Consider the following 21,448-nt stretch of genomic DNA (forward strand, 5'->3'; position numbering starts at 1 on the left):
GACTTTCTCAGCTCTTTCCCCTTATTTAAAGGGGTTTCTAAGCTTAGCAGATGTAGCCAGCAGTATCCTCATGCCATGTTGTAATATTACCTGTGCCTGTGCTATGGCATCCTGGGGCTGGGCATGGCGGTGCAACAGCCGCCCAGGGTGCTCGGCGGGTGCCTCTGGGGATGGATGTGCGTGGGTGGGTGGACGGGGGGTGATGCTGTTCTCATAGTGCCCCATGGCTGTGCAAACTCTCCCCTTTTTCACTTTTCTTCCTTTCTTTCCTCCACATTGAATACTTAATCTGAGCATATTTGTGTTTTAAAGCCCATGCCCACCTGTTGGCTGTTCCCAGCCTGGGCTAGCAGCTCTCATTGCTCCTTGCCACTGGGCTGGGAGCGTGGGGACACATCCCTGCACACCCAGCATCTCAGGAGCTACTGATTCCCCATAATGACCTTGCTGGTGTGTCCGGGAATAATTTCTCTTCTGATTCTCTGATTATAAGGCATTTCTCAGAACACAGAGGGCACCGGGGTCTCTCACCTTGGTGCAAATGGAAGGTGCTATGGGCTGTTTTCTGGTGACCTCAAAGATGCTGTCATAAAGAGGGAACCAAGTAGTATCGGGCAAAGGAGGGCAGAGCAAGATGCAGTGGGAAGGCCTGTTTCAAAGCAGGTGAAGTGCCCAGATGGGGGATTTAGCTTGACTCTTGGAGCCAGCTTTGATTCATGTCTGAGGAAAAGAGTCAGCCATGGGACTGTGGAGCTCCAGCTCCTGTAGCAGCTCTCAGTGAACCTCTGCCCAGGCTTGAATCTTCCTTCGGCATCACTCTGAAGATCCATCTCCCTCATTTGCACATGTGCTCTTTTCCTGTCACTATTCTTAACCCCCCCCTCCCTTGGCAGCCGGGGTGAAAGCAGAAAGTACTGCCTCAGTTCCTGGCACTGCACTGGGCATCCTCACCCTGCTGGGGGGGGCTTCAGCCCAAGGTTTCTTTATTCAGAGAGGCACAGGGGTAGCTCTCCTCAGGGGACAGAGGCAGCTCCGGGCCTGGTGGGATAAGGAATAAGGAGGAAGTTGGCAATATAGCTAAAACACAAAGGCTGTGGGACCTTGGGAGATGGCCTGGTCACTCCAGGCAGGGTCACTGTCCTTGAGAGATGTCTCCAGGCATCTGGAGACGCATCCTGGATATCACATCCTTTCACAGGTTCCTTTCCCACTGTTTTGTGGTCTTTCTGATTAAAGTCATCCTGTGCTAACCCCCCAGAGTCTGCACCGGAGACTCCTGCTGGTGGACGAGGAGAGAGGCACACCACCCTGGTGGTCCCTGCACGGCCAAATGACAAGGGCTTTCTCTGTTACTTCTGGTCAGGATAAGGACCCAGAGCAAGTTATCAGACATGGCTCCTACCCCTTCCCTGCTCAGGGAACCCTGTGTTTAAATATCGCTGCTCCTCGCACTGCCCCAGGCAAGTGTTTGCTTCATTTCAGCGGGATCTGCTGAGTGCTGTGTTGTCCCGAACAGCCCTCGGAGGAGACCTTCCCAGGGCCGGCGTGGGCGGCTGCTCTGGGAAGGGCGAGTGGCCACGCTGCCAGGCCTGGCAGGATAAATGGAGTGTGTAAAACCCAAATTAGCTCTGTTGTCATGTGTCACATCAGGGTCACGGCTCTCGCCTCAGGTCTCCTCGATTTATGCCTGGGGACTTTAACTTGACGGCCAGGTACTTCCTCAGACATCTTGTACAGCGAACACTGCAGGTCCCGCAGCCTCTGAATGCGTGAGATTAGAGATGGTTTTGAGTGAGAAGGGTTTTTTCCCAAAGCTCCATTAAAATACAGGCTGATTCCCTTCCTTGCATGCAGTAGACACCTGCGAGTGCTCCAGAGAGGGCAAGGAGCTCTGGCCAACAAGTGAGATTGCAACCAGGGAAAAGCAGGCATTGCAACCTCCTGATCCTCAACTTCTGTCTTTTTTCTTCCTTCTTTTTCTCTCTTCTTTTTCCACCCTCTGCCTTTCCTTTCTTCCCTTTCTCCCCATCTTCTTCCCCCTCCCTCCCTCTCTCCCCACCCCCCGGTATCAAGGCGACATCTCCAAGCCAAGTACTTTTAATTTCGCCCGTGGCCCTTGCTGACACGGTGGATATGCACAGCAAGTTAAATTCCCGCCTGATCAATAAAGCAGAAGCAGTGTGTCCGACTGGTCGATATTTTTTTATCTGTCTTCAGCCCAGTCCTGCTGATGACAGCCCCCTGCGCTTCAGCAAAGGCACTCAAGGGCATCAGGCCTTGGCAACACAGCTCTTTTTTTTATTTAAATTAAAAAAAAAACCAGATGCCTACAAAAAAAAAAAGTTCACGGAGTTTGGCCTTTGCTTAATAACGTTTTATGATTTATCTTAATTTTTAATTGAAAAAAATTTGCGAATTAATTGATTTCTGGGACTTGCCAATTAACATTGTAATTGGGTGCATGATAAATTTCGAGGGAGCATCATTTTTCTCCCTCTCCCCCTTGTCACCGAGAAGGGGAATCGCGAGGGCAGCTGCTTCCTATCCGTACACCCCCCACTCCTTCCCGAGGTGCCGCTGCCCTCCTCCCCCCTTGCTACTGTATCTTAAAGAAGGAACAAGAAAGCTAATAAAGTCGTGTTATTAGAGTCTCACCAGAGGTGACCCCTCAAGGCATAAATCCAGGCCAGGGAGATGGTGGGGACAGGTACTATTAAGTGCTTGACAGTGCTTTGCGAGGCGGCACCGGGTTCTTCTCCCGGTGCATGGGAGCTGCTGCTTTGCTCTGGGGACGCAGAAGGGGTCGTTCGCATCCTGCGCTGCCCCGAGCCCCCAGGGAGCGGGTCCTGCCCCACGGCAGCAGCAGGGCATCCCATGCCACCCCACGGCAGAGGTGTTCAGCGTGGGACCTCAGCTCCTGGGGTCATGGGTGTCCAGATTCAGGCAGGGACGCATCTCTAGGTGCCCAAGAAGTGGCACCACCTGAACCTTTCTCCAGCAGTGTGACTCCTGTCAGACTTAAATTAAACACACTCCGTCACTGGAGAAACCTGTCTGGAAGTGTCAGCTTCTTGGTGATACCTGAGCAGGGCACAGGGCCCCCTGCCACCACGAGGCAGCTAACAGGGTCACATCCCCACATGAGGTGTGGAGAAGTGGGTGAGCTGGCTGCTGCCAAAATGAGGAGTGAGGACATGGTGTTGTGCCAGGGCAGGGAGAGAGAACAAGCCACACCTGGGGAGGGCTGAGATGGGGAATGGAAATACCAAGTAAATTAAAGAGTGCTTGGTGTCTCTAGTTCTTCTCCCACCCATTTCACGTGCTGGTACGAATCACCTCATCGCAGTCAGCTCAGGTGTCCCATGCACCGTCTAAAGCCCATGAGCTTGGATGGGGCCTTGCTGTGCCATCCTACAGCCCCCGCTGCACCCCAGTGTGTGCAGGGGGTGAAGAAGGCCAGCCCGGGTGGAGGGTCCCAGGTTTCCTCGGCAGGGCCACGGCTCTCCCCACCAGCCAGAACACCAGAAAGGCCAGGATCAGCCCAGCTCCATGTCTGCCAGCGTCAGTGGTGGGGAACCATGGGGGAATGGAGGGAAATTTATGAGGAGAGGAGTCTGTTTATTATCTAGCAAATGTGGTGCTGCTGATACCGTGGATTTATCCTCTTTCATCCCCCCTCTGATTTGTGTCCCTGCCCCTCGCTGTGGCAGATTAATCATGGACAGAAAGGGAAGAGAGACCCTCCAGCTTCCTCCCATCCACTCAGAGGGTGGCAGTGACAGCAGCCGGGACCCTTCATCCATGGCTTCTCCAGCAGAGAGAGCACAAGCCACGCAGCTACTTGTCCTGCTTAGAGATGCCCCATTCCTCTCCTCCCATGGTAGACCTCAGGAGAGGCAGAGGTCCTGTATAGGCCTATAATCCATGGGTGAGACCACTTCTCATGGGTCAGGGCTTCCAGAGTAGCACAGTGGGTGAAAAAATTTGTGGGTCATGTATCCCCTTGCTCACGCAGTGCCCTGAAAGTGCTATGAACACTCCCTGAAGTGCCTTCAGACCCATGGTACCCACCACCCATTCCCTGACTCCAGGGCATGGGTTTGCAGGCTGGGGTTTGGGACCTCGGAGGGCAAAACCTTCCTCTGCCACTGACTCCCAGGGCAGCGGGAGGCCTGGGAAGGGATGCATGGAAACCCAAGGGTGAAAAATAAATCTTCGGTCAGTTATTTGCCCTGAAGCGATGCATGCCTTCTGCAGAGCCTCTTCTGAACTGCCACGTGAGCTGGGAATAATTAAACAGTCATTACAGCCGCCGTAGCAAAGAGCCCCCCAGATCAATCTAATGCATGACCTTTCCCTCCGACTTTTCTCTTTATTTTTCCAGCCACCTCCTTTTCAAATAGTGGGAGAGAAATGAAACAACCCTCCCACCCCAGCCTCCTGCTTTGCTCTGCACATATCACATCCTCAGCCAGAAACCTGTCGCCCGCTCTGAGCGGGGGCTCTTGGCAGGGGCATGGGGTACCAGGGGTTGATAGAGAAAAACCCAGCAGGGGAGAAGGAGCCAGGGGTGCGAATGGGACAGAGCAAATAGGGGATTTTAGCACAGTCAGGTCATGCCTCAGTGTTTTATGATCCTACTGCATTTCTGCTACAGCTTCACCTCTTTGGGAGAGGCAGGTGGCTGCCCTGTGAGGTTAGGTTTGTCACAGCTGACCATGTTGGGCACTGAGGTCTCACAAATACTGACCAGGGGAAGCATTTGGGAAGCGTGTCTGGGACTGCAGGTACAGAGCATTTCTAGTCCTGACTCCAGCGTCTTTGGCAATTTTTACCATCACTCAGCCCCCTTCCCCATCATGGGATGCAGGAAATCTTCCAAGCAGCACTTGGAGCAGGTGTGCTAGAGGAGCCACAGTAGGTTAAAAATCTCAGCCTGCTTCCCCTGAGGACACAGATCTCTCCTGGCTGCACTGAGGGCTCTCACCTGTGGCTAGGTGAGGATTTGGCCTCATGTATTTTTAAAAAAAAAAAAAATCAAACTCCTATTTCCTTATTTAGGCTTCAAGTGACACTTCCCCTTATTTAAACTGGCATTCACAAAAATCCAATTCCATCTCAATACAGCAACTACTTATTTACGGCTGGTGTTGCCATCTGCACAGCTCTGCAGGAGGCTTGCTCTGCTGCTGGGGCTCCCGTCCCAAGGCGGTGTGTTCAAGCTGCAAGTCCTGCAGCTAAAAATAAATTGTTTCCACTAGATTTTTTTTTTTTTTAAGAAATACATCCATTGGCTGCAGCTTGTAGAAATTTTTTAGCTTTGCAGGATCTCATCTGGGAGCTGCGTGTGTTCTAGCTGGTGCCCATCAAATCCACAGGGCTGCTGAGAGTTGTTCTGTGGAAGAGTTGCAGAGCTGGAAGACACCAGCTGCATGGCAGCAGCCCTCTTACCACCTCTTTAAATCTCTTCTGGCTGCAATGTCATTAAGGGATGAGCACAGACAACTGTAGCTGCCCGCGCTCAAGGAACTTCTTCTCTTGCAGTTGTTATTAATTATGTGTGGGGAGTGCTGCCTGGGGGGTGGCTGCTATGCCAGGTACTGAGCTCAGCCCTTCCTTGATGGATGCTCGTCATAAGCCCTGCCTTGCCCTGGGTGGGGGCTCTGCAGAAATCTCATTTGAACATGCTTGGGGAGCCCAAGCGGCTGTGGTGGTCTCAAGTGCCGTATCGGAGCTGTTTCTGGCTTTATTGTTGCTGCACTGAGACTTCAGGCAAGTCCCATCGGTGCTCTGTGCTCAGATCTCCCCTTTGAGCACATCTGTCTCTCTCTGGGTCTCCTTGCTCAAGCTGTAGCTACAATTGCAACAGAGCTTTCCAGCCCTTGCTCCAGGATGCTGCCATGATGTCCCGGTGCCAGCACAGTGTGTGTGCTGCAGTAAGCGCAGAGGAGGAAGGCTCCTGCCCGTGCTGCCCTGGGGCAGCTGCCTGGCATTGGGCTTCTGCCTGGGCTGGGGGGTCAGCGAGAGCCCTGTCTGGCTGTGGTGGGCTCTAGGCACCAAGAGTACACCCTGGGTCATGGTCCTCTGCCTGGCAGCTGATGAGCCATCTCCCGTGGGGAGCACGGCTTCTGCTTGTCTCCTGATTTGGGCACCCAGAAAACTTCTCTTTTCTTTTGGAGGTAAGCTGGGATTCCTACAACAGCTTGCAAGAGCAAAGGCTTAAAGGAAAAGGACAAGTACCATCTTGCTCATGGTAAAACACAAGCAGATCACTTAACCTTCAGCTCATGCCCTGGGTTTTCTGTGTGGGAAGCAGCAGCTTCCATTCATGAGGCTGATAAGGGACCACTCCTTTCATATTGCGCTTTTTTTTTTTCCTTTGGCAAGCGCACCCCAGAAGACAGGACCGTAACAACACAACAACGAAACCAAACCAAAACTTGAAGGTGTAATAGCAACCATGGCAGGGGTAGAGAAACCCTAAGACTGTGGGTAAGGAGGGCGCATATTTGGCCTTTGCCCTTTGGGACATCACAACTGAAGCACCGGGTCTGAACAGCCCCTTGGGGCTCGCTCAGGGAGATGCCAGGGGATTTCCATTTGCATCTGGGGATGCTCCTAGCCAAATCCCTGCCTAGCGGTAAAAGACATCTGCATGTCTGTGGTGTAGCCTGAGTCTTGCTTTTGTTGTGGAGGGCCTTGCCGAGAGTAAATGTTCCTCTTAAAGCTGATGTGCCCTAATATAGAGGAGTGATGGGTCCCCGGCGAGCGCCCCAGGGCGCACGGGGACCTGGCTGTGCAGCTCTCATTAACGTTAAGGGGTGATGCAGCTGCAGGGCTGGGCAGAGCCCTCCAGCAGCACCAAAGCAGGGACCTTATTTTGTCCCCACAGAGGTGTAGGGCACCCAAACACGTGGGGATGCATGAATGTACGGCCAGAAGCGGTGTCTCAACCCTGAGAAAGGGAACCGCAGAGGAAGCAGCCTCGTATCACTTGGAAATGCAAAGTTGTTGGGAGAGAGAAGGAGGCTGTCCAAATCGCTGGGTCTTTCCAGGGCATTTCTTGTCTTCTTTGGTACTTTGGGGGGGTTGCCTAAAAGGGAAAGAAGTTGTTTTGCTGTAATGAACTAGATAAACAATTCCCCAAATAGATTAAAACTAACTGTAACTTATAAAAGCGGGTAGTAATTATATTTTATTAGCTAGCAAAACACCATTTTTTTATTTCGTAGGATAATTCTGTGTAAATCACCTTAATTAGAAGTGTCAGACGAGCCCATGAATATTGTACTTAGTAACTAATTTCCTATGTACAGGTTATAATTTAAAACACATGGATCACTCGCCGAGTGGAAATATGCTAGCCATGAAATAATGTGGGGAGTGTTGGGGTTATTACTATGTAAATGTGTAATCATTTCAGACCACTGCAGCCTGGCTGGGTGATTAAAGAGAATCCCAAGGTCTCCAAAGATTGTGCTCTCTGCAAGGGCCTAGAGCGAAAAAACTTTAAAAGGCACCGAAAACTGTTTGAACTTTAAAGGTCTTGATTTCCCTTTTACCATTTTTAATTTGTCTGCGGTGTTTATGGAGGGGAAGGTTTCTCTTTGCTGACGGCCTTTCCCTTCTCAGCCCGCTGCCAGCATCCTTAAGAGGCGTGGGGGGCTGCAGCCGCTGTAAGTCGGGGGGGTGGTTTAGCGGGATGGAGGAAAGCACCCTTAAATGGCAGGGTCATGGGGCTGGATGACCAGGGCTTGTGACCATTCCTGACCCATCTCTGGAAATAAATAAAAACAAATTGCAAACTCTTATTAGCAATAGAGTGGGGCTAAATCACAAGGAGGGGGCTCGTTTTTAATAATCCTCCAAATGAAGAATAAAATAAACTCTGCCAAGTTATCCAAATAGGTCCCCTTCCTCATCACTTCCAACGGCAGAGGCTTGGCCTTTCAGCTGACCAGAAAGACTCTCATCCTGGAAACTGAAGTTGCCTGGCAGTAAAACCATTTCTGGGAGGAATTAATGAGATTCTTCCTCTTTCCCTCGAAAAGGAATAATTTTAAACACCTTTAACAAGAAAAGGGAGGAAATGAGTTGGTTTTTTTAACCTGGCGTTTGGATTATAAAAGGAAAAAAAAGTTGTTTCACACTTCGGGCGCTGAGAAATTCAAGGTAGTGCTGGAGATGGGGAGGGGGTGGAAATTTTTCCCATCGCACACGTTTGGGCGCAGGCTGGAGGTGGTGCCAGGGCTGCATCTCGGGGGGCAGCGGGAACTGACTCTGCTCTGTGCCGCCTCCTGAAAGCAGGGAGGGCAGAGCTGGGGGACAGGGCACGGGGGGCATCCTGCACCCGCCAGCAAGCATCTGGCAGTGCATCCCCTTAGGGAAGGGGGGCTGCGAGGGAGGCGATGCCCCAGCCTGTCGATGGGTGGTCCCCAGGAATCGCAGCCGCTTGCTCCGGGAGCAGAGCTGCGGCGTTTGGGGTGACCTGATGGCTATGGATAACTGAGTGTTTCCCCCATTTTGGGGTGGGGGGCGAGGGCGGTGGCACTGGGAGAGGAGTGGGGCTGTAGCCCCAGGAGAAAACACCTTCCTCCATCCCTGCTCATTTCGTAACACCCAGCCATCTGCCAAATCAAGGCAGATTAAAGCCAGCCAAATTCAATTTCTCCCCGCTGCCACTGCAGCTCGGCATCTGGGGCTAAAGTGTCCCCGACAAAGCGAACATGACAGGCACATTGCTTTTTTGTCACATCTAGTACCGTGTTGATCTTCTAAAAGTCTCATAAAAATTTATTGATGTCTCCCATATTGCTGTGATTGAGAAGAAAGGAGCGCGGGTGTGCGGAGCCGGGGCGCGCGCGCGCGGGGCGAGCATGTGTGCATGTGTATATTAATGTTTCTGAAGTAGATCTGATTTGATATGTCTTGTTCTATTGTCAGCATCTGTTTAGCGAGGCTTTTTAATACTTTCTGGCTGCCGATCACTCATCCTTAGCCTGGGATGCCGGCTTGCATACAAATTTTGTTATTAAACACAATTCCATTCCCCCCCCTTCCCCAACCTCCGCCTCCCCCCGCTAACCTCCCCCCTCCACGCACCCATCCATCATCTCCCCGGGGCTATGGGGAGCTGGGAGCCAGCCACCCCACCGGCGTGCACTTACAAGCACAAGCACTGGGCTTGGCAACATATTTCAAGAGCCTTTTGCCTGCTGCAGGTGCTTTGCATTGACAAATCGAATCATGGGGAAATAATTTATTTCCTAATGCTGTTTGCAGCATGTTAGCAGGAGAATTTACATGAGAGAGATTACTTTAATAACCAAAAAATTACAGTGCAGGCCTCCCCGCCATGTCGGCTTTGATATGTAATTGTTTCAAGTTTAACCTGTCTGGAGGGGGGAAGGTGTTATTAAATCTACAGCATCTCCCGCTGGCGAGGGCAGGCGAGGAGGAGCACCGTGGCGGGGACCTCCTTCCCTGCTAAATGGGGAAACAAGCTGAATTAACAAATCACTCCAGCCTCCAGCAGAGCTGCTGCCTCCACGGCATGGCTGGAGATGAGGGGATCTTCTTTCCCTTGCTCTTACGCCTATTTAATCTCCTCCTTTTTCCTTCCCTCCTTTTTTTTATTGTGCCTGACCCTACTCAGGGCTCGCCACCTCCACTCCCCTCTCCTTGGCTTTCTTCCCTGTGCCCCTGCAGGCTTGCTCCCCACTCTTCCCCAGGGCTGGGAGAGGAGCTGTACAAGCCCCTGAGGAGGGCAAGAGTCGGGATTTGATTCTGCATCGTGTGCCTGGGTTTGGGGGGTTCCATTCGTAGCACCATTTTATTCCAGCTGGAGAAATAGTTGGCGCTGCCCTCCTTTCCGTGCCCCTCCAGTCAGGGCGAGGAGGCTCTTGTTGGTCCAGGGAAGGGGAGCCATGTGCTTTGCTATTTGACCTCGTGAGATCCCTCGAAGCGCTCCCCCCCTTGCCCACCGCAGCAGTTTTGTGACTCTGACCCCGTTCTCTTCTCTCTTGGCAGCAAGAGCTCCATCCTGAAGGACGCCATGGCAGCGGGCACCCCCAAGGTAAGTGCAACTCAGAACACTTTCCCCCCACCCTGAGGGATGCTCTTTACACGCCCTCACCTTCCCAGCCCGTTCCCTGTCCTGCTACTCGGTGTCTCCCAGGAACTTTGGGGGCCAGCCAGCACTGGGGGAAGCCGCTGCCCTCATGCACCCGGTCGGCTGGAGCAGCCGAGTCCCTGCACGGGCCTCTCTCGTTCCCCGTGCAGCTGAGGGATGGTGGAGTAGAAGGACCCGGCGGGCTCCGAGACTCCAGATTGTGTCTAATGACAGCTAATGAGAGCTGATCACACACGGGCTGAGCTCAGCCTGGGAAATCATGTGCGGGAGTTCCTGGAGCCAGAGCCATATGCCAGCTTTGGAAGAGGGGAGTGGGACTGCCTCAGGGGAGCGAAGCACACCCAAGGAGGAGCCCAAATCACTAAAAGACCCCATCTCAGCTGTATCCCCCTCCCCAGGACCCACCTCCCATCCCCTTGGCTCAGAATGCAAAAATACAAAATGCATGGAGCATCATGGCATCACTGCAAAGGGCATCATTTACTAATTAGTATTACTGTTAGCTGGACTTCATGTGATACCAGAGCTTGGGCAGGCAAGTGGGTGGCAGGGAGCACTGCAGGGCAACTGGGCATTGCCCAGCCTCTGAAAACCATGCTGTGCTCCCCAAGGCGGGCAAAGGCAAGTGGTCCAGGCTCTCCTATGCTTCTGGTGACACAGTCCAAGTCAGGGAGGCTCCTGGCTCCCAGGGAAGCTCAGGGCATCTCTCACGGGAGGTGTCTTCCTGCTTGTTTTAATAGAATCAACTTCAGGTCTTGCTCTCCCTTTGTCTTCTGGAAACCTTGGGTCATTTTTGGCACGTGATGTCAGAAAGAGAGACTGAAATTTCAGCTCTAGGTTTTCCCCCTGGGGCTGGGTGTCTTGCCAAGCACATCAACACTTTGTCTTCCCCACCAAGCGAAGGGCCAGGGAACCACTGTGCGGACCCGAGTTCCTGGCAGGCAGGGACACCTCCCAGGTCAACCCAACAATTTTGCAAACCCTCCAAGGGAAAATAAAGATCACAGCGATACTCCGTAGTGCTCCAAAACTTTGGCATTCCTGTCTCCTGTGTGACTATCCCTGTCTGCTGTGCCCTGTCCCAGGGGAGACCAAGGGGAGAGTGGAGACCTGACTATTTGTCCCATGAAAAACAAGCAGAGCAGAAAGCAATCCCCAAACCCACCCGCCACTGAAAATCCATAGAGCATGAGGCTGCCTTGGGATGTCTCGAAGGAGCTGGAAAGGGCACCCACGAAATGAAAGCAGCTGGACTCTGCAAGCTTCCCTTTCCCTCCTCGTCAGGTCTTAGTGTAGATAACTCAACGGTCCCAAACACATCGCCTGCGAGGGAGAAGGACGGCTAGGAAGACAGATTAGCTGTTTGGAGGGAAACGCAGCGAGTGACTGACAGAGACCAGATAAAGAAGAAGGTCCATCTCGCAGCAGGGCCAGGCTTTTGAAGTTTCCATTGACAAAGAATCCCATTTGCCTTGAGCGAGGGGATTAAACTGGGACTGAAGCGTCGTTCTATGTAAAAGAGATCAATCGTCCCCTGTCACCACATGGATCTTTTCCCTTTGCCCGTCACGTCTGGGGCTAAGAACATTAACTTCAAGAAGCCAGGAGAGCAGGGAGGGAGAGGGTGAAATCAGGAAATCTTTCATTCCCTTCTCAGAGAGCTTGAAAGCCTCTCAGCCCAGGAGGATTCATTATTTCTAGGTGGCTTTTGCTGGGAGACAAGTCCTGTGTGGCATGGGAAGGCACAGCGCTGTCACCTTCACCTGAGCTTGGTATTAAAGGCTCCTTTGTAACCAGGCAGGATTGAGGAGGAGGGTGGTGGGCAGATGAAGGCTGCTCTTTCCCTTTGTGCCCACTGAGTGTTTGCAACATGGGGTGGGAATAGCCCATCGGGATGTGAAGTCCCTCTGAGAAAGTCCTGCTGGGGACAAAGCTGAGCCTCTGGGCCACCCCTAACAGGGGTCCCAGGCAGAGGGATGGGGGACAGACCCCCAGGGTGGGCTTGCAGCCCATGCCGAGGCACAGAGGCATCACTGGAGGTCTGGCAGGCACCACCTGGGAAAAGCTGGGACCTGTGCCACGTCCCAGTTCCCACCCTGGGCACCAGTGGAAGGGGTCGTGAGGACCGCAGGGACTGCCACATTTCCTGGCCGGTCCTTCTCCTGGTGCCAACAAAAGGGCCAGCAGCTCCAGCAGCTCAGCAGTGGGAGAAAGGGGCTGCACCTCCCCATCCCTCAGGAGCATCCCCTGGCAGCATGGGCAATGGCAGGCTGGTTCCACTCAGGGACATGGGAACTGGGGAGGGGTGCAGGCTGGCCATGTTATTTTTGTGGTCACCGATGGCTTTAAGACCACTTTAGGACTCATTTAGGACCTTTGCATATCCTATCACTACCATCACTTCTTCTGTGCTGGCCTGAGGCTCTTCCCGGGGCGGCTGAGGGCAGGGAATTTAACCCCCCCATGCTCTGTCTCCTGGCTCTGCTCCCATCCCTTCCCCACAGTTGTCCCAGCAAACGTCTCTCCTTGCAATAAAAGCCCAGATGTATACGCATGTTCCTTGCTGGCTGCTTTCCTGCCCCTGAAGAGCTGTCACTCACTGTACTGGGCCAATTTTCATGGCAATATGTCAAAGAAAATCCAATCACTCAACATGGGATGTGATGAATGCAGGATTATTGTATCAGGTTCTATTATTGGAGCCAACGGAGGCAGTGATGGCCAGGCAAGGGCTGCGAGCTGGGGGGCTCCGGCCAACATGACTGCTCGGTGCCTGGGCTCCCTCTCTGTGAAGGCAGCACTGGAGGAGGAGGGCAGCGCTGAGCACCACGTAGCTCCACAGCGTTCAGGATCCTCTTTTGCTTTCTATGAGAGACCAAGCCAAATTGATCATGCCATGCCAGTATGGACAAGCCACTTGAACAAGCAGCTGCCAAACCTGCACAGTGAGCCTCGGGATGAGTTTTCTGTCCAACCCTGACTGCCACTTACTTAGGAGAGCTGGTGACAGCAGGCTGGGCTCTGCCAGCCCCTGGCTGGGGAAAAGGGCCTGAGATAGCTGCTTGGTGTCTGCAAGAAGTCCTGTGGCCCACAGATAGCAAGGGGAATACCACCGTTTCCTCCCAGCTGCAGCTTCTGTCCCTGATTGCAAGCTTGGATGCTCACCCTGAGGCTTGTGATATAGCCTTTGGTGCCTGGATCTTCATGTTGCTGAGAGCCAGGTAGCCCAACGAGTCCCCACAGGACCAAGGCGACAGCTTGCTCTTGCTGGGCTACCTCGTGCCTATGCTTTGCAGAAGCCAGGGGTGCAAAAAGGTGCTGAAAGCCCATCTCCTCTGCAGAAAGCACACCCAGTGGTCCTGCTCTGGGAAAGGTCTTTCTCAGGCATTGGACTTCAAGGACAGTCCTGGACACCCATAGCATCCTTCTCTGATGACGTCTGAGACACCAAGAGGAAGAGGAGGGGTGGGAAAAGAAATTCTTCACCAAGGAGAAGTTTCAGTGTCAGTGGGAACAGACGCTTCGTGCCCATGGGAAGGGGTGGAGGATGCCCTTGCTCTTGCTGAGCTAGAGACCGCAGCTCCATGGTCCCATTCACTGGTGTGGTTGTTCACTAACCTTTCACTGTTGTCCTGGGTCACCACAGGGAAGCCCAACACCAGAGTCACTCAGGAGGACACTTTCTGAAGGTGTGTCCGAGCCAGCCATACCCCAGACCTCTGTGAGCCCACAGCTTCCCTGCAGCACTCCCCAGCGTGGCCAGAGGCTGTGTCTCAGGCAGACGAGGCAGCAGGGATGTCTTGCAGAGGCGTACAGACAACACCACAGGGTCCGTCCAGGCTTGTGGCTGCCTGGGAGTCCGTATGTAGCTGTTAGCAGTGTGCAGTTCCCCTGGGCATCATTCCTGGGCTTCACGCTCTCCCCTTGCCTTGCCCCTCTTGCCTTGGCTGCCTCTTGCAAGGGGTTGTGCAGGAGAGGAGCACATGTTGGATTGAACCCATGTTGGTGAGGTGTATCAGCAGCGTAAGTCCAACTGTTCCCGCTCTTCCTTGAGCAGCCGGTGGTAACTCTGGGAATCAGCATCCCCAGGTCCTCCTAGCTACTACCTAAGAGCACTTCCTTGTCACTGCCTGTTTGGCCCGTGGCTATCCCTCCACGGGCTATCATCTTGGTGAGATATCATCTCTGCCCAGAGAGATCTCAGCCCCCAAATTTCAGGGTATTAGCTGCAGACTGCTACCTGTCACTCAGCAGGTGAACTTATATCCCCTGTGAAAGTGCTGGTACTGACCACTGAAGGAGAAGAGCCTGGGCTCCATGAAGCATCCCAGCTCTCGTGGCAGATTCAGCATTCATTTTCCGCTGCTGCTTCCTAATACATGACTACAAATTGCCTTTCCCACTAACAGTCTAGCCCGTGCGCTGGCTCTTGCTGCGAACAAACACTGACATGAACGGCCAGGAACAAAATCCATCTCGCGCACCCAGCAGATGCTTGCGGCTGGTTTGTTTAAGTGTGCACCCAGCTCCTCGGAGGGTGCCCGCAGGCAGGCAGCCAGCGCGCTGCTCCGAGACCTCCGGCAGAGCTGGGAACCGAGCCACAGTGCCAGAGCCTTTTGATTCTCCCACCCACCCCCATGATTTTACAGCTTCACCGAGCAGTTTGAGAGAGAATTACAGCATCTAGAGGGAAATTTGACCACTAAAGCCCTCCAAGGAAAAAGAGCTTTGAAGCAAGCAAGATTTGGAGCCTTAAACCTTGACAGAATGTCTGTATTAAGCCCTTCCCAGCTGCCTCACTCGAGATGAAATTTCTCGCACCATCATTTAACTTCTCCGTATCATGCCTGGTGGTAGGAACAGGGGATGGGTGTCAGGGCCCTGGGGTTTTAACTCCTTCTCTTGTGTCATTGACTCACGGTGGGGGTTGGAGAAGTCACTCACTGTATCTGTGCCCCCTTCCCCTGTAACTGTGATTTACAAGGAAAGATTGAAAAGCTAAATCTGAGTATTGTGGCAAAGCTGTGGCCAAGCTGAGGACACAAGAACAGCCCACAGATATGCAATGGAGGGAAAATTACGTAGGATGAGTGTCGGCTGGCTGCGCTCCCTGCCAGTTTGGGGTGATGAATACCAGAGCCACTCCAAAAAAAATCTCTGCCAGGTTTTATTCCATAAAACAAATTACCCCATGAACAAACAAAGCCCCTTGCTCCCCTTGGGCCAAACAGCTGTGCCCTCCCATTAGTCTGGGGGAAAACGCTGCATTCGGTAGGAGGAGCGGAGAGGGATGTGGTCGCAAAGGGGAGCCGGACAGGCTGGCAGACCCTGGCAGACCTTGGCCAGACCTCTTTCCCCCTCCATCCCTGGTGTGCCGATGGGCAGTTCTGCTGGTAGGGGCCCCTTTCCCCACCCTGTAGCTGGTGTCTTGCCCAAGAGGACCCAGAGCTCAATTACAATCCCAGGTGTGACTGTAACATGCACAGAAATAAATCAGTAGCTCACATTTCTGTAAGCTTATTCTGCTTGCGGACCACTGGAATCTTTCAGTGAAGGCCAGAAGCTGCTGATACCATTATTTCTGTTCACTATTCACACCCTTCTCACATTTAAGCCTTTCATCGCCAGCTCCATCTCACCTTTATCTCTGCCAGCTAAAAGCCACTAGATAATTTTACCTCTAACTTTCCCGGGAGCAAATGTGGACCCTCCGAAAGCTTCTAGGAAACTCAGCTCTAATAGTAGCATCTTTGTGTCACGGATCCTCCAGCAATAACATAAAAAATGGCTAGCAGAGTTAAGGGGGAAAATCGCAGCAAGGCCTGGTATCACTCATTGCTTTCGGGTTACAGTTCCCAAGTGATAACAGCTATTAGCAACACTTTGACGGCTTCCCTACCGTGGAGGGGAGGGCGGGAGACAGAAAACATGTCAAGCCATCACCTCCATGTTAAGTGATAAGTACCTATTTACACGGCAGAGTTAAAGCTGAATGCATCAAGCAGGGAACACTTTGTGCCAAAATAAAAAAAATAAAAAAAGGCCATATAGATACATAAAAAGCGGGGTTAGGGTATTTGTTCTGCTGACAGCAGCTGTGATGGATTGTTTAAGAAAAATAGACTCCCTGTGTTTTTCCAGGGCTATCAGAAAGCAGGAGTCCAGCACTTTAATACTCTCAAATGACTGGCCTTGAGAGGCAGCAGAATGTCAGCGGCACCGGCTGGGCTCTCCCAGTGCTGACACCTGCCCCGGCTGCCGGCGAGAGGCAGCGCTTACGGCTGGGGGTGGTGTGTGCTGGCAATTTCCATCCATTTCCTCGGGCTGGCGGCTGCACCCTGACACCCGTCCCCTCCTCTTGTGCTGCCCCGGGCCCTCGCTGTGGGTTGGGAGCTGGCAGCATGCTGGCACGTGTGCCCTTGCTGGCATCGCCTCGGAGCTGCCCGCAGCTCCTCCACCCGAGCAGGGAGGACCAGGTCCGGAGAGCGATGGACTGGGATCACAGCAGCTGGCACACTGGCTGCATGATGCACATTCAATTCATGCCAAACCTGCCCGTGTATTTGTATACGTAAACTGTACCTTGTTCCTAATTGCAATGAGACTGCTGAAACATTTGCAGAAGCTGCAGCCCAGCTCTGCAGAATTGCACAGTCCATGGAGGGTATCGGGAGCTACCAGGGTGTGAACCTCACAGCGTGAGCAAGGCTTACCTGGCCTCTGCTTACTGCTGGGATCTGCGGACACAAGTGGGTAAAGCCATACATCCAGACATGTCTCTTCCCCGTGGCATGGCACAGCTGGGCTCCAAGGGGTGGGAAGGAAACGCCAAGCGGGGCCATAGCTGCCCGGCACGGCAGGAGGGGCAGGGGAAAGGAGGGAGTACATGGCTCAGACAAGATTGATGGCCTCGTTGCCATTAAGAAAAAAATTAGCCGGTGGCGGCTATCATATTAAAGGGTGAAGAAGCCGTGAATTATTTTCTTAAAGATCTTATCACTTACAATGATAATTTTACCTTCCAAAAGGCCACTTTTAATGAGGCAAGCCAGGCAAAAAGTCATGATTTAATGCCAGATTTTTTTTTCCAAACACATTTTACTGCTTTTTTGTCCATGTTTAAAAAGCGCCGGTGACCTTTTTTTATTTAGCTTGCCCCAGGTGTAATGCTCAGGCTGATCCTCTCAGGGTTTATAACCTCCGCAGAGAGTGCCTTTACCCAATGGAGAGATGATTTAAAGGGGAGGGAGAAATATGAGGCTGCACGGCCGCTCGCACAAGGCCCTTGCTCCGTCTTTGATGCTGGGAGCTGTGGTTTGCCAGGGGAGGGGGGACCAGGGAGGGAGGAGGGTGCTCTCACCCCCATAGCCCTGCTCAGATGCACCCTGAAGGGGAGCTGGGCTGAACTGGCAACTGCGGGGATGAGCTGGCTGGTGGCCTTTCCCCAGGGGGAAAAGGGATGTCTCAGCATCAAGGCTCGTTCCCACCATGCTGAAGCAGCCGGTCCCCGAGGTAGGGAGCATCTCTGTATGGCACGCCTGTCTGTACACAGAGCACCCAGCGCCATGTTTTTGAGGTGGGATGCCAGAATTTGGGTCTGCCTTGCAGCATGGGCATGCACGAGGGCTGGGAGGCCATGCGTAAAGCTGCCTTTTCTCTCCGCAGCTGTCTTCCCAGATGCCAGTTGAGAGGGATGGGGATCGTATCACTGCCCCTTCCCCGCTTGCCTGGATCCTGGGTGGGAGTGAGCAAGCAGTGTGGGTGCAGGGAGCAACAAATCCGCAGCTTGGCATGCTGTGGCCATGCATCCTCACCGCTCAGCCATCGGGAGACGGCCCCAACACAATGATTTGGGGAAGAAAGAGGCCAAAATTGGGATGGCAGAGAGACTGGCCTAATGCAGAAATGAAAGTCATCCTGATGGCGAGTGCCTTTCCTAATCCCTTAGCCCCTGAGCCTGCATCCCTGCCTGCCCCCACGGCTGCCTGAAAGGCAAAGTGTGGCACAGTACACAGAAATGAGAAAAACAAATGAAGTCAAGTTTCCTAAGAGTGAAGGGGAAGTGTGACTTGGCATCTCTAACGCTGTGTTTAACATGCTGGTGAGGTATTTAGAATTGAAGTGCTTGCACACAATTTAAAAATAGACAGTTTATTAATCTAAACTGCAAGTGTATGTAGAAGAGGCCTCGAGATTGACATCTTTGGGATTAGTTTAGCCCTGCGTTTTTCCAGAGGTCATCGCCATGGTGCTCAGGAGGTTTGTGGAATAAATGGGGCCGGCGTTCTTCCTGGGACCACATGCTAAAAACTAATACATAACGTTTAATTTACTGTCTCCATAGCTAGCCCAACCATTTTTCACATAATAATATTGGATTAGAGCTACCAGAAGCTGAGGGGGGAGCTGGAGGCGGGGAGGGTTTGTCTGTCTGTCGCCGAGGAATGGCGAGATGCGTATTTTTTCCCCTTCTCCAGAATACATTGGAAGACAAAACGGATTTAACCCTCCCAGCTCCAGGGTGCTTGGCTTATTAGAGGGAAAGGGCGTTAGCACCACTGCAATCAGGGCTGTTGTTCTGAGTCACATCTGAAGACTTTGAGCCTCCATCCCTCCATTTTGTAGGACATGTGCAATCCTGCTTCTTCAGAAGTGGTCCTCATTCTCTGTTTAGAAGATAAAGAAAGCAAACAACAGCAGGAGCTCGGGGTCTGCACTCTGCTTCACATGGTTATCAGAGGGCTTCTCCAGAAATAAATGAGCTGCTCACCAAAACCGATCACCAGTTGGGTTTGGCCAACATATGAGGCAGGAGAACCCCCTGCTCTGCCCATCCCTCTCCTGGGAAGCAGAGGTTGATCTCTTGGGGCAGCCCTTGCTGCGTGCCCCCAGCCCCATGGGCTCCCGCTGGCCCTCCCAGTGCCTGGCATCCCCGTCGGGCTGAGCTGAGGAGCGTGCCAGCCCCGAGATGTGGCCAGCACAGCCTTCAGCATTGGCAGGAGGGACCGTGCCCGGGGAGATAACTAAGCACGCCAGTAGGTAACTCTCCTGTGAGCCCTTTCAGGATATCACGTCTCTGCATGGCCAGTAGAGCCATGTTTTATGGCAGAGACTTGCAGTGCAGACAGGGATGCAGCTCTTGCCCTTGTGCGAGGCTGGCAGCTCATTCCCATGGGGTTGAACCCAGCATCCCAAACCCTTCTCCCCCACCTCCATCCCGAGCCTGCCCTCCCTCCGTGCCCACACTGACCGTGCTGCTGTGCTTTTCTCACCGGGAGAGCTGTCCGAGTCCAGGGGATCGCATCCTGCTGACTGAAACGATTTGTATGCTGAGTCATTTTTCCACTTGCTCATATCTTTCCAAAAAATGCACATTTTTTCACGTTTCATTTCAGCCCAGAGGCAAATGTTTCTGGAATACTTGCCTTTCTCCAAGGTATTATGCTTTTTAATAATGTTGTCACCACACTTGACCTGTCCAATTCAGATGATATCTACACTTCCCTTCGCAAACATACACATCTCCAAGCAGTCATTTATTGTCAAATCTTGCCAGCTGATTCCCAGAAACAAATATCTGGAGAGCTGTGTTTCCAGTGTACATTTTTTACAATGTATTGGGCTATATTTAGCCTAGTTTAGCTAATTTATATTTTAAATTGCATTTTTTCCTCAAACTCTTCTAATAATAAAGTTCACTTGCAACTCAGTGTACATTTTTTTAGACACTGTCAGACTCCCACAGTAATTTTCCCGCTAGAGTTCACTGTGTGTAGAATTTAGACTTACCTACTATTGACTTGAAGTTTATCAGTGATTTCTTAGGTCTCAAATATCACTGATCTTTTTAACCTTCTAAAAGGCCCTTTTTTTCTGTGCTACTTATTAAAATAAATAGCATCATTACAGAAGGAAGAGGTAGTTGCACTGCAAAGGTGCTGAGAGCTTTAGTGCAGTTTACAAAGCTATTCAGAGATTTAGTGGCACTTAGAGGGGCGGACGAGGGCACGTAAGCACCGCTCCGTGTCCACGCACCTTCGTCTTACCATGTGAATATCTGGTGTGGTCCTCACGCCCCCCAGCCACCAGACCTGGGGACAAAATGACCATCCTTTTGTTGCATGATGCATCTGCACTTTGCTAGACCCTGCAGCCCGCTCCCATTGTGGGGCAGGGTCCCATGGGAAGAGCAGAGCCAGCCCCACAGCCCAGTAGTCCGACCCAGCGCAGCCCCACAGCCCGGCAGATGTGCTACATGGCTTTGAGGACAGCTTAGCGAGGGGCAGAGAGCTCAGCAACGCTCACAGCATGAATTTCTCCTTTCTCTTGCAGTCAATTTTGTTGTCGGCCTCAATCAAGCGGGAAGGAGATTCTCCGACAGCATCACCCCACTCCTCAGATGACATCCATCATTCGGACAGATACCAGGTAAGCAGGCAGATGCTGTCGCTGGTTTCAGCCTTAGGCAGGGAGCCAGCTCGCCCCAGTGCTCACAGCTCTCCGTGTGTGAGAGCCCAGCTCCCGGCTGTGCACCACTGCCCCAGCTTGCCTGCCCGCAGCGTGGGGACATGAGCACTTGGTCCCTCATATAGCTACAAAGGCGTGCTTTTGTCTACAGAGTCCTCCCAGCTCTGACTTTAAACCATAGCTGTGCAAAACTGCTTTAAATCTTTGCAGAGGTTTCTGTTGCATTATATTCATCATTTCAGTCGTTGCCATGGCTATGTTTGTCATTACTTACCCCATGCCACCAGGAAACTTTCAGAGAAGTGATTTTTTTTTGTACAACAGTGAATGATGTCAGCCTGCAGCAGGCCAAAATTCTCCATTTCACTGGTGTGCTGCTGCCCAGCGAACTGACTTGTGACTCCCACCCAAAACAGAAATGGTTTTGGACCATCCACAGCCATGCCAACATGTTTTATAAAACACTCTCTGCCCAGAGGAGCAGCAGATCTTGACTTGTGATGCAATGAGTAGAAGTTGAGGGAGATGGAGCAAGAAAAGAAGAGAAAGGCAGCAGCAACAAGTACAGCTTTGCTTGTTGTAAGTCTGTCCATATTTTGGGGGCAGGCTGGCACACTTGACTCCAACTGAACATAAATTAATGGTGGCCTTCAGCACAGACCCAAGTGTGACTCTACCTGCCGTGTGGACAGGCTGGGTGGGCTGTGGCTGCACCAGCTTGGCATACGCCCATCACCCCGTATCCTGCGGTGCTCTGCAGCGATACCCTGTGCCCAGGGTCAGGCAGACGGTCAGGTCTTCCTGCATCGGCCATTTCGCGTGTGCCAGGTCTGCATTTAGATCTGCAGA

At 52.4% G+C, this 21,448-nt stretch overlaps 1 protein-coding gene across 4 annotated transcripts in view; it reads left to right on the top strand.

The window, feature by feature from the left end:
- The window catches only part of RNF220 (ring finger protein 220), a 227,998-nt gene that overhangs the window by 142,697 nt on the left and 63,853 nt on the right, over nucleotides 1-21,448 (top strand). For all 4 annotated transcript variants that reach the window (XM_052800408.1, XM_052800411.1, XM_052800410.1 and 1 more), the window contains 2 exons: nucleotides 10,030-10,075; nucleotides 20,465-20,560. In XM_052800408.1, coding sequence (XP_052656368.1) covers nucleotides 10,030-10,075; nucleotides 20,465-20,560 — 142 coding nt within the window. The remainder of the gene's footprint in view (nucleotides 1-10,029; nucleotides 10,076-20,464; nucleotides 20,561-21,448) is intronic.

The sequence above is a fragment of the Harpia harpyja genome, chromosome 11 (assembly GCF_026419915.1).
Source record: "Harpia harpyja isolate bHarHar1 chromosome 11, bHarHar1 primary haplotype, whole genome shotgun sequence".
Lineage (NCBI taxonomy): Eukaryota > Metazoa > Chordata > Aves > Accipitriformes > Accipitridae > Harpia > Harpia harpyja.